The sequence below is a fragment of the Anopheles cruzii genome, chromosome 2 (genome assembly GCF_943734635.1).
Source record: "Anopheles cruzii chromosome 2, idAnoCruzAS_RS32_06, whole genome shotgun sequence".
Classification (NCBI taxonomy): Eukaryota; Metazoa; Arthropoda; class Insecta; order Diptera; family Culicidae; genus Anopheles; species Anopheles cruzii.
Window position 1 is genome coordinate 39,667,709 of NC_069144.1, and position 13,410 is coordinate 39,681,118.

Consider the following 13,410-nt stretch of genomic DNA (forward strand, 5'->3'; position numbering starts at 1 on the left):
AATAGTAACTTGTTAAAGTTGCTTTATGTGCTCCATTTACCCATAGTGCAACATGAACAAAATTGAGTTCCCGAGTGCTCGATGAGTGCCAATTATGTTCACTGGGTACGAATGAAAATCCCGAACAAATCCGAACACGAAACGGAGAGCGAAGAGCGGGGCGAGAGAGAGAAACTGCAGCGGCTACAATTGAGTACACACAACATACATACACACATACATACAAACAAAAATCGTTCGAATATGCAAAAATTTTTGGTCAAAACTGTAAGAACAATTTATTCGATATATTACATCTTTTTCGTCCAGTGCCCCTACTTCGCCGCATTTCCCGTGTTCAATTCAAAGTAATTCATGGCCGTTGCTTCGCGCACAATCGGCCGTTGCGTTTCATAAGTATATGCACAAACTGAGTTATTTGCTACCAGTTATTTAGTCGAGTGTAAAAAGTACTTGGCAATTCTAGTTTCCTTAACAAATGCAGATCTCCTAGTTTTGATTTTTCAAACGCTCCCACAAGGGATAAATAGTTTCCTCCAGAGTTCGCGGATAGTTCATACTCTCCTATGGCCCCTAGGCGTGCTTCATTCCAATTTGGACACTTTACTTCCCGTTTTGCTGCAGTGTATCATCCAATTCTACCATATGCCACCAAAAGGATGTTATCTCGTACCGCAGCAACAGCAGTTTGCCCTTATGATTCATAGGTTACTCACGTTGTAAACGTTTGCTGATAGCATTGTTTGAAAATCGTTTCGCAGCTATTCTCACTGGCGAAGCGTGTACACGGTGCTTGTGACGTGTAGGTGCCAGAGACTCAAAAGAATACAACGTACCGACGTAGCCGTAAATTATTTGCCTACCGTCGGGGGGGTGATAGTAAGCTTTGTTTTTCGGATCTATGGCTTGTCACCCTGTTAGACCTTGGCTTATTTCATTCGTCTTTTTATAACGTCTATTTTACAAATATTTATTTCATTCGCTCGTCCGTCTGGGACTCCCAACAACGACGCTGTGGTAGAGTTGAAAGAACCGGAACTTAAGTACATGAGTTACCGCGGGGAATTATCAACTATAGCCTATGGACGAATGCTTTCGAAAAAATGCCGACTGATACTTTCGTACGTTCATAAAACTCTCTAACCGCTAAAAGATCGTATCGTTTAAGGAGGCTCGAGTAAAACTTAAATTATAGGCACATCGCCCCGCTACGATCGCTGGCAGGTTTGATGAATGGTTGGACTCAGTGGATCGGCTTGATGACCGGTGGGTCCACTCGTGTCAGCACCGGCTTCGGTGCAATCGCCGGCTTTGGCTTTGTACTACTACTGCTACTGCTCTGAGACGCCGGATTCGAGTGGTGGTGTGCAGCCGATTGCAGTGGAGCCTGCTCGTATGACGGCTTGACTCGCGTCGAATGGTTATCCCCGTTGGGCAGCATCAAAATGGGCCGGCGCAGCAACAATGTCAGCTGGATGACGCAAAATATGCCTAGACTCTGTAAATAAAAGCGAGAAACGCGTGTATCGTCGATTAGTAAATTCAAACATGTGCATTGCTCGAAGCGAACCCATTGAAATATTTCACTCTGTGGAAATGTTTCATTTTCCCGTCGCGTTGCACGGAACCCATGAAAGTCGCATGCAAGCTAATCATTAGAATGATACGTAGTACGCAAAGTGCCGAGAAATGTGATATTGATTGTTTTTCCTTTTTAATTCTAAACGCATTTTCCGTGTTATCGTTGCGAGAAAAAGTGCACAAACGAAATGTTCTACACAGTTGAGCCTCTACGCCGAATTGCCTAGACTTTTCTACAGGGTTAAACAAAAAGATTCCAAAAGATTTTTATCAATTTCAACTTAAGCCATCTTGAATACTTATGTTAACTGAAAATCAAAAGAGGCAAAAAAACCAGCAGCTTAAGAAACAAACTGAAATTAACCAAAGCATAACTTCATATGAAGTCCATCATCATTCGCTCGAAAAATACCATCGTACTGAAGTCATCGAATCACCGGTCGCGATTCAATACACGCGATCGCAGAAGTTAATCTTCTCTTAACAGTGAATTTATCTTTTTGGTGAAGGCCACGGTATTGAAAAAAAATCATCAAAGCTAGTGGTCAAGGCAGCAGCACAGACAAAATGTAGAACCCCCCGCGAAACAACACAACGGATTTGTTTATTATTGTTTTCGCTCACCCCCAACAAACCGATCAACGCAAAAATGGTTTGCTCCATGGCACGGTGGTGTTTATAAATTGGTCGCAAACATCGCGGGAAAGCATAGATACTGCAAACGACCGCCGAGTGTGTGAGGGCGCGCGCGAGATGTGCTGCAGTGTTTATGCTGCTTGCCGGGATATAAACGTTTGTGCATTTTTGTGCCGACCGCACACACGCAACAAAGAATGGAAAAGCAATTTCTTCTACCGTAGTACCGTAGCAGAAAGCCGCCGACAAACGGCCTTTCTCTGCCCTATTTGCTTTCGTCTCGGGAAACACTTCCGCAATTATAAACTTCCACAACAACTGCGGCCTGAGGGCGCAGGTGGAATGTTCGGTCTTGTTCGGTTCGACGAAACGTATCGACTTATCGGAGGATAAATAGCAACAAAACGGTGTATTAATTACTTGACCCGAAATGCATGCTGCAGCTGCGTTTGAAACTAATATGTCAAGCCGAGTACCGCGGAACACCAAATGACGTCAGCACTGTGGTGAGCGTACGTCTGCGAGAGTTGAAAAATTGAGAAATTTGTTACCATTCGTTTGTGTGCGGTGGGGGCTGGCAAGGTTCCATTAAACACCGAGCAAGTCAAGGACCCTGACCTATATCTTCACGCACTCTGAGGACGACGAGGTGCTGATCCGCCTATGGTGGCAACGGTATCAGAACAGAAATGAGACAGAAGACAGAAAAAATGACCCCGCCGTGCAAGTAGGCACAGCGGCACAACAATGGTCGGATTGTGAGCGGCCGCGAAAAACGCACGTGCGCGCATGTGGGGGATGGCGGCCGCATCCTTACGGCCCGTCGTCTCGTCTTCATATCAGTCAGAGTCGTGTGGCCACTAAATCAGTGGACATCTGCGTAGGAATGAAAACTATTTACACCACACATTTTCTTGCCACATTCTGGGATGACCGTCGCCGTGGTGGTGGTAGTACGGGCACCCTCACGCATCCGCGATGATGGACAACGGAACGTGACGTCGTCGTTGTCGCGCGGGTGAATGCGTAAACAGGGGATGGCATTTTATTTTAGAGCACGACCACAACCGTCCACGGAAAGCAGCAGCAGCACCAGATGCTGCAACCGCCGTTCGCAGCAGCAGCAGCAGCACACCGTAAGGTTGAGAATATAAATAATCTATTCATTATTTTGAAATCTGCCCTCCGAGTGAATGAAGGGCCACAGACGCTTCGGTGTGCGTTTGTATGCGCTTTCGAGAGCTCCGAATCTTATGCTCGGCATGCTCGCTGGTTTTCCCGCTCTGGACGGGTTGAGTGACTAATTTTCTTAATTAGTTCCTCCATTTATCACGGCAAGATTTATCGATCCCACCTCCCTCCGTGCTTCGTCGTGCTCGATAAGTGGAAAAGATTTAAGAGGACAGCATTCTTACGCCCAGCACTGCACACCTACCTGTATTATGGCGGAGCAAACAGCCACGACGGCGACACGGATCATGTTGATCTCTATGCTGCGTACCAGCACGTGCATACAGTCGGCACTGTAGACTTTCGCGTTGATCGGATCGTAACAGGACCAGGGAACTCCCACTTTTTTGTAGTCATGGATGCCATTGAAACCGCAGCAGTGATACTAAAACGGACACGAGACACGGTAACGATCGCTTGTTTGGCTAATTCGGCCATTTCTTTGCACTTACGTCGCGCTGCAAGCGGTTCCATAGGTGCGTCTGGTCTGTGGAGAGACTTTTGGACAGAAACTCCGTAAAACTGGCCTCGATGGCCAACTCGGCCGGCACGATCAAGTGTGCCCTGGTAGCGACGGCCCAGCCACTAACTAAGAATAAGATCACAATGAAGAGCAGTAGAAATGCGCAGAACTGTAACGAGGAGCAAAAGAGTTTGCCGCGTGAGATGGGCGCGATGGTCAACTGACTGCACCAAAAAAGCGTTTGCTCACCGTTCCTAGGTAACAACGATGCTTCCGGCTCGTCGATGTCCACCCGAGATAGCAAAGCAACTGCGAGATCACACCCAGTACGATCAGCACGGCAAACGGTTCCCAGAACTGATCCTTCACGATCGGCGAGTACTGCCGGTGGGTCCACAGTAGGAATGCTCCGATCACCAGTTGCGCGCCTCCACATACCTACAGTTTTGGGGAGAATATAAAATTGGAAAATAAAATTCTGCACAGTACGATCCGGTGTTCCGCCCCAAACACGCTGCGTAAAGGATTTTCCACTGCAGCATGATCGTGCGGCGGAGTCCTTGGCACAGTGTTGTTACTTCCCATCGGACAGACCCATCAGTGAAACCCGACGCGCGATGGAAGAGAATAGATAATTAGTGAGAGTTCATAAATTCGTCGTGCGATAGACTGCTCTAGCATAAACAACACATCAACGGACACGTTTTCACCGGGCGTTGTGGGACTTAGTTGGAAAAGCAGAATAAACAATCCATCTGTGGGTGCTAGCATGCGTGTGTGTAGTGTTGATCTCCGTCCCTTCGTTGGCACGAAAATCTCCCGATCCATAATGAGTAGCCGATGATGGTGCTGCTGCTGATGGTCCAAAGACTGTGTGGTGTGTTTCACAAACCAAGCGGTGACGGATGCACGCGAGTGTATTTGCGAAACGGAAACCCTCGGCCTGTGACTGACGCGTTCTAATGCTGCTGATGACTGGCCCTCCTCCTTTTAGTCGCCCAGAACCGACCCGGTGATTGATCGCTGGTGGTAGAGTTGTGCAAAGTTGGTGGAAACTCCTGTGCGTGAAGTTCTTCGATTGACAACGACGGACATAAGGAGCAAAACCAGAAATGTTATGTATTTTAATTGGTGCGCATTACCGACGATCTACTCTTTTCTATTGCGCTTCACAGGCCTAAAATTGGTCTTCTTGATTTCATAAGGTATCTCATAAGGTTGTAATCAAAATCTTATAAATTGGACTAAATGTCACAAGAAAAAGCACAAGAGAAACTCAAAATTTCTTCAACCGGCCTGAAAAAAAATAATCGAAGACCTTAAATATTTGAATAAATAGGACCAGCGACGGAAGGGCCTAGAAGGGATGGGCTTTATCGGGCGCAAATATTGATGATTAAGTGTCAGAATTACAACCATAAACACGGTTCAGGCGTTTCTCGGGCCCACAAGGTGTTAGTTTCCATGAAGCGATAATTGCCTACAATCATACCCCAATTAGCTCGGAAGATGTATGAATGTACCGCACCATCGTTTAGCCCATCATCTCCACTCCGGGTTGTTTCGGTGGAAAACGGCAACGACGGGGTCAGCCATTTGGTATCCAAATACACACTAACACGACCTCGGATATGCACAATTTTTAGTCACATCACGTTCACAGCTCGGGCTCAATGGCGAAAAAGTTGACACTCTTGGCGCTCCCGCCAGGCCAGCACACCACTCAGAGGCAAACAACGTAGCAGCAGAAATTTGTAACATAATCCGGAGATGCTGTCTAACATTGTGAGAGGACGGAATAATAAAGCAAAACCGCAGGCCGCCGTGCCGGATGATCCCGCGTCAGCATGCACACCGTCCCCCCATGTTTTGCCACAAGCGTCGTCGTGGGGCATTTGTTTGCTTTTGGTGCTGAACTAAGCCAATCCACGGCTCGAAAATTGAACGATCTCCCTCCCGAACCACCCGTTGGGGAGTAACGTCAAACTTTACAACGTACTTTGCGCGGTGTAGCACAACACACATTTTGGCACACTCTTTCATGTGCTCGAGCCGCGGAATCGCGCGACCTATCGTGTGATACGGCACCGGACGGGCGCGGGCAGGCAGCACAATGTTGTGCAAATTTAGTACTGCACTCTATAAACACTGCCACCATTTCGGCCCGCATTTCATCTACCGCCATGGCCGGGCCGGTCTTTGGCGGAATGTGGGTGTTTTAAAATTCCACACATAATCCTAAACATTTCGGCCGCCGCCTTGATCGATACCCTCTCCTCCTGTGCTCCTCGATTGAAGGCCCGGTGGTGGATACAAATTAAGATTTTATGCACATTAAGAGGTAAGTGTTTTTGGAAACAATCCTTCAGCGCAGCTCTCGTTTCAAGCGCATAACTTTGGGCGCATATTTTTGCTTTGGCTATAGTCTCCCGGAGCAACATAAGCAAAATGGCGACTGACCGACCGTCGGCCCAAGTGGCAGATCGTTTCATTGGCACAAACCGTGTTTTTTTCCTCTTCACATGCAAATCATTAACCAAAAAGATGAAAAACGAAGCTAATGAGGGAAGTCCCGCCGTGGGAGTGTGAAGAAAAACAACCCCGAGCTCGATCTTCCACAGGCCACCCCGGGCTGCTGTCGGTTAGTTTGGCGGATCAGAACGCGATCGCGCAGCGAGGAGTTTTGTTTAAAAATTTATTAGAGCAACACACAAACGCACAGATCCCGATCCCCAGAGCGCGGCTCGAAGCATCTCTTCTAATCTTAGAAGAAGAAAACCGTCTCTCGTCGCGAGAGTGATAAAATTAAAATACAAAGAAAAAATGGAAACGGAATCCACTGAAGCCCGTCCTAAACGTCGTCGTCCCAGCTGACCCAGTGGTGTACGCGCGCAGATGTGTGCCACGGCGGATCAGAAGAAAACCCATTTTTCACGGACCGTGAGCTCATCAACCGCCGCGGCCGGGAACATAATTTTCAGCAAATGAAGTGTGTTGGGTAATAAATCATATTTTTTCGCTCCAACAGAATCCGGTGGTAGCGACAGCAAGAGACGCGGCGGACGAAGCGATGTGGAATTCGTTCGACTCCACGAGATTTTGTAGTAATTAAACTAAGGCTTTATTCACAAATGGGTGGAACACATTTACTACCTACAAGCTACAAGCGATTATGTCGCATTTATATGGCAGGGTAATAAAAATTTTGAAGCCTTTTTTGACTCAACACTAAAGTATTGTGTTATACGCGTATTAATACCGAAACCACCGCTCTGTAACATAATGTTTATGTGATAAACACAGGGCCACGAAACCGGGAAATCGTTTGTGGAAGTAGAACGTCGGAGAAAGGAAATTGGTTTGGCAACAGTTCTTTGGCCACGCGATCACACTTGATCGCTTGTGTCGACTTCCGGGATGTGCAATCCCGAAAGGAACTCTGAGAGGCCGAGAAGCACTACAAACACCATTTCTCTGAAAGTAATAAAAATCCCGTTACATCCTCGTTGCATAAACACGGGTAGGATAGGAGTTCATGGCTTGGCAATAAAATCCGGACCGGAAAGCTCTATTGAGCGCCTAAAAGAGGGCCCGATCGGCTGTTGTTTGACACGAATTATGAATGTTCAACTGAGGGGACGACGCTTAAGGCATGCAGAAACCTCCGATTCATACGCCGAAGATCAAGCATTTTATCGTTCGAGGATAAAATAAAATGATTTCCAAGTGAACCGATCGAAACCTAGTACCGACCGGCCGCTTCATCCATTAGCCATTAGTGATCGCCTTCGACTGCTATCGATTCTCGAGGGCCGCTGATCTGTTTTCTGCCAACTTGTCTCCGGTGGGGATGGGTTCCTCCGTTGGTTCCTTCTTTCCCGGGGGTTAAGCGGGCTTTAAAAACGTTTCAGCTTGAAATGGGGTAATGCCCTTCCATACACGCTGTTGCTCGTTCGAGACGCGTCACTGTTTTTCGGGCTAAACATAGACCCGCGCCCGCCCAACCGTCTTCCGTCAAGCGCTGAGAGGAGTACCGTTTCCACTCCGCGTCTTACGTCGATTTTTCGGAGTACTCGGTGTAAAAAGTGACTGCTCGGCGATCCAATCGGCGGGCGTTTTTGCGGCTCAATTCACTGAACCGTAGAATAAGTCTCGCCGGCTGGCAAGCCACGCTAGAACGAGCAGCACTGGGCCCTGAGAAGACGTCGTTGGCGGCGGCGCTGCTGCTGGCCTGAGGTGGAACCGACCGAGACTGTTTATTTATACTGCCAGTACTAGTCGAAGATGTGTATTTGCTTGGAAAAATCATCAACTATCGGAGGCGGACACGATCTTCTGACGGTGGTGACGATTGCAAACGAGCAACCAACCATCACACCCGTAACAAACTACTTCCGAGAGCCAAACAAAAATTCGCGATACAAACAAAAGCTGCATGCTTTTAGAGTAGAAGAAAAGGACACTATCTATTTCCTCCTATCATTCTCCTATCGCTTCTAATCCGGCCACAAACCGCCGTGCAACAGAAACCCGTGAAAAGCGTCCATTTTTCACTGCAAAACACGCAAACCTCGCCAGAAGCGATGGCGAACATAAATCTCGCCAGTACCGGAAGCAGCGGTACCATCGTTTGAACTTCGGATCAAAACGAAAGATGCTGACACTCGGCTGCGGCTGCGGCGGCGGGGACGGACAAAATATCAATAATGGCCCATTCATAATCTGATCATCGCCGCCGGGGGCCGCATGGGAGTCAGTCACAGTTTTCGGGATCGTTAAAAAAGCTGTTAGCATCAATTCTCACGTTCGTGGTACAAAAGGAATCACGATGAAGATGATGCCAAAAAGTAGGGCGCGTCTTCGCGTTCCTAGTTCCTATCAAGCCCGTTGTGTTTATTTTTGTAATTTAGCTGACAAATTGTGTGTCAAATAAATTATGGAAACTCTAAGCGATGTTAAGACCTTCAATAAACTTCCCCAGACAAGTGGTTACGCTTCACCACATGAGCTAATCTTCAGAGACTGACAATGCAGCTTCGGCCAAAAAAAATGTATTCGCTTGCACTTTCAATGCATTTTCATCCTGTTCTTAGATTAGTCTTGCACGAGTTCCATTAGGTGATTGAGAAAAGTTTCGCTTGAATCAGAGGAAACTTTCGGCCCGGGAGTAACCCGATAATTCGCCCGCAGCTACCGATGATGCAGTTAAGTGGCTGCAATGCTACCACCCAACTTTGGTGCTCGAATAACTGTGTTGTGGCCAGGTTCCTTTGTTATCCTTTTCACTTACTACGCATCGACACGGAAAGCCATGCCACTGAAGCACGTTCCGGGCCAGCTGAAGTAGGGGAGACAACTCCAGCGTGCATCATAAAACGGACCGGCGTGGAACTGGGGCTGGAAAGCAAAATGCCCGAACACACCCCGCCGAATCGAAAGGAAGTGCGAGATTTATTAAATGCTGCGCAAATGGCTGCACTCGCGTGGTACACGTTATTGCGTATTTTACAGCCCGAAACCTTGGGCACGCGTCGTCGCAGGTTTTGATTTAGCGCCCCTCAATTATGTTGCCTTCTCTGTGCATCGGTTGATGAAAAAGGGGGAAACTCAAATTCGGTCGGCCGACAACCACTCGCGGGAAGTGCGTGGCAGAAGTTAATCGCAATAAATTGACAGTGCAGCATCCTCCGGCCGCGAACTGTAAGAACAACTCAAGAACCTACGGAACCATTATGCAAAATGAAACCATCTGTACTGTACTGTGGTGGCACATGTGGCACCACCACCGGCCAGGCTAGAGAAAGGCAAAGGAACGGCAGTCAATTCGTTGCATATGTTAAACACAACTGAGCCAGTGATCAGTATAATGGGTGGTGTGCCTTCGTTTGTCGTTTGCAAAATCGTCAACTTTCGACCCGAGAACACAAAGAAGCTTTACATATGGCTCGCAGCAGAAAGGAGCGGTCAAGGAGCATCGTGTTGTGATGGTGCAAAGGAAAACCATCCGAAGCGAGTAATCCTGCTCTCGCACACGCCACACGCCTCGCAACGGGCAACCGCGTTTTGTCCTTCCCTCCCGGGTGTGCTTTGGGCTGTAAACTGACCAACCAACTGACTGGAACTATCTCCATTCGGTCCTAAGAAATGTGCGGAAGACGGGCGCGCGCTGTGCTTTGGAATATAGAAAAGATCATAATTTGGACCCCGGCCAAAAGACAAAAGAACCTCCGCGCACAGCAGCACACTGGGGCAATGTTTTACGAGAATAATGTTTTGAGTAATCCCCGCCCCGCGTGGCATTCCCAACGAAGGGCGCGAAGATTCGAAGAGGACATGATGATGTTGTGGAATTATTTTTTATCTCTAATACATGCTAAGAATTATGACGGTGTCGCCGGTCCGAGGCCCCGGGCATGCTTAACTGAATTAAATGAGGCCACATTGAAGCTTATTACTCCTGTGGAGCATTTGCCGGGAAACCCGGGCACTGTCAACCAACCAGAGGGCACGAGAGGGGACATTAGATGGAGGATATCAGCTCGCACTTGGCAAATGACCTATCTTATCCTTCCCGCAAGGCCCAAACCCAACCAAGGATTAACTCTTGGGCACGTTAATCCTTGGACGTGTGTGTCCTCGTGTTTGGTCAGCGTCCGCATAATCAACGGAACGAACATCCGCTCTGTGTAAGCCCTATTGTTGTTGGCACAAAACGGAGAAAGGAACGTCCAAACGATCACAGAATGTTGACTGAGGAACGCTTCAAAAAGTACAGTTTCCTGTTGTCATTCTCCAAACGCATGGCACGGCACAAGAAGGTGAATCAGATAATTAGAAGGGGAAAACGCAATTCCGCAGAGAATTGGTCTGGCCAACACAAGTCAGATAATGATGTGTTTTCTTCCGCTGGTGTTCCGCCGTTTTCGAGCCACCACCCGGCAGACAGTCGCACACGATAAGGTACCGCCTTCGGTGGCGTCAAATGTATATTTCGTGGAATATTTTTGGTGGTTTTGTCTGTCGCCCACCGGTGTGCCATTATGGGGCGCTGAACGTAGATAAAACGGGCGTCTGTGTACTTTTCATCTAAAATGAGGCCCATCGTAGTCGCATTCTTAGCCGGTCATGTGTTGGCCCCGTCCTCTCGTGGGTCGGGTCCTTTGTGTGCCCAGCAAACCTACCCCAAAAGTTTGCTCGGTAGGCACAAGCACTACAAATGCTTCTTTCATGAGTCAACGTCGAAGTTGGGTCGGGTGATGGCGAAGGTAACGCGAGGCTCGGTAACCTTCTTCACGCACATCCGTGTGTTCGCGAACCATTCACAGTTCATATTTTAAACATTTTCGAAGCTAACGGCATTTGGTATAAAAATTTAACTATTTCCCTAAATGGCGCATTCGGTGGGCCTCTATTTACGCCCTCCACATTACTCATGCGCTCCACTGTTTTATTTGCTGTTGGTGCTGAAAAGTTTACCAAACCAATCGGAACCTCATTAACCGGAAAACGTAACCATTTGGGCGCTCCCCAACGGGGCACGGTGACGACCGTTGGCGAATGTGTTGATTCACGCCGAGTACGAACCGTGATAAGTTTTGTTTACAGCCAACCCAGAAGGTTGTGTGGGGCGTTTTCAAAGGTAATTCAAATTTGGTTCTCATCTCCCTTTTGGATGCTTTTGCTCAAAGCATCGCTAAAAGGTACCGATTTGGGATTCAATAAAACGCTGACGATACATAATAATATATCCAGACCCAGTCAAGTTATTAGGTTCGTTTCAAACTGCTCAATGGACAACGAGGTGGTTCAGTAAACAAGAATATCCGTTGGCTAAATAAAGCAACTTAATCCTGGGTACTGGGCATTCCAGATCCCAAGAGGATGATGGATATGTGTTAAAATTAGACACCAGCTCAGTCATGTGCTTCAACATACCCCACAAAAGAATGCCGGATGGATCGATTTGAATGCCGCGGAAGGAAATTCCAATTTCCAGCGAAAAACACGCAACGTGTATGACAAGTGTTTTTCTATTTTCAGCATGTATTCCCGCTGCGGCCGCACAGTTTAGTTACGCGCCATTTAACAAAATCGGGTTCATGAAAAAAAACGACGATCATTTACATAGCGGGTCAACGGAAAAGTCGAAAAATCCGGTTTTAAAATAATTATACAAACAAAACCTAACGGGACGGACGGCGGTGATCGTGCAGTTCCCGCTTAGTGCGCTCACTGAAGCATAACCACAGTGAGCGGGCCACACAACGCCATTGTTGAAACATTGTTCAATGCTGGGCCACGTTCTGGGACGGTTCCCGGAGATCACGCTTATGTTTCGTTTATTTGTTTTACAGTTGACAGCAGTATTCGTGCGGTCTCGGAAATTTGGAACAACAATGAGAGGAATGCGTAAGTACTTCTAGAAATTGTCGGACCTATATAGTGGCTGATGGACACAAACACAGCTGCGATGCGATCGTCTTTACCTCCTCAACACCTGAGGGTTAACACAGTAGGGTCTGAGAAGCGTTTTTTCTTTCGTTCCCACTCACTCTCGGTCCCTTTCTCACGGCCTGCTGTTTACGCTCTCGTGAGTGTTTCGATCTCACCTGGCTGCAGTTTACCTGGCCGATGAAAAGGTTGCTTCGATGAAGGAGGTCTTTAGATTAAATTAACTTGGAACTAACACCACTACACGGAAAACCCCCTTCCAGGCGCCGTGCACACCTTTGCACACGTGTGTTGGTACCATGGCGTGGCCACATGAATGCAAGCGTGCAGACCTGAGCGCTGACGACGCAAATTGCTGCATTTTTGCTGTTGATCGCTTGGGATGCAACCGAACGAGGCAACCCAAGTGACCGGTTGCCGGCGACACTGCCAATTCCGAGGAACCACTTTTTCTTGCTCTACCATCTCCCTTCCACTGGACGAGGTGCAACTAGATGAAGGTATCGAGGTCGTACAAACGAAGGGACACCCTTCTTGGGGAACCCGTTTGGCCGACAATGATTTGCGAGATCACTTGCGTGGAATTCCCACTTATTATAAATCACCGCGCGGCGAGGCACTTTAGATTTTCAAATCTTTTTACTTCACTAACAACCCAAACATTGGCCACCTGAACTCACCGATATTAGGATCACATAGGCGTAAACCAAGTACTTGAAGCACTTGATGCGAGCAGATAGACGCATGTTGCTTAGATGGCTTTGATTTCACTCTTCAAACATTTAAACCCTTACGCGACGCTCGAACTCAACAGTAGCAGCAATTCACCATGGTTAAAACGCACTGCAACGTACTTGTTATAGCAAGATTCAAATTCCACCAAGAAAAGGTTCCGTTAATTCCGAAGAAACTGGGAAGCCAAAGTACCGAACTTCTTTTGGCACGAACCTACCAACCGAACGATTCTGAGTGTGCGGTTTATCTTTAGATGTTTAGATGTTTAGCTTGAAGCTTCAATGGATTTTTGTTAATTTACCCTAAACACCGAA

At 47.6% G+C, this 13,410-nt stretch overlaps 1 protein-coding gene across 1 annotated transcript; it reads right to left on the reverse strand.

The window, feature by feature from the left end:
* Positions 1-310: 310 nt before the first annotated feature.
* LOC128267221 (tetraspanin-1) lies at positions 311-13,349 on the reverse strand. The gene is made up of 5 exons (XM_053004021.1): positions 13,042-13,349; positions 4,160-4,348; positions 3,900-4,079; positions 3,653-3,832; positions 311-1,498 (listed from the first exon to the last, which is right to left on the reverse strand). The coding sequence occupies exons 1-5, from the start codon at positions 13,105-13,107 to the stop codon at positions 1,244-1,246; spliced, it is 870 nt and encodes a 289-aa protein (XP_052859981.1). The 5' UTR covers positions 13,108-13,349; the 3' UTR covers positions 311-1,243.
* Between the last annotated feature and the right edge of the window lie 61 nt (positions 13,350-13,410).

Coding starts and splice junctions, on each gene's coding strand:
- LOC128267221 (XM_053004021.1), bottom strand. CDS start 13,107: ATGCGTCTATCTGCTCGCATCAAGTGCTTCAAGTACTTGGTTTACGCC. Junction 4,349..13,041: donor CCTATGTGATCCTAATATCG/GTGAGTTCAGGT, acceptor CCAAAACTGTAG/GTATGTGGAGGCGCGCAACT. Junction 1,499..3,652: donor TTTGCTCCGCCATAATACAG/GTAGGTGTGCAG, acceptor TTTTATTTACAG/AGTCTAGGCATATTTTGCGT.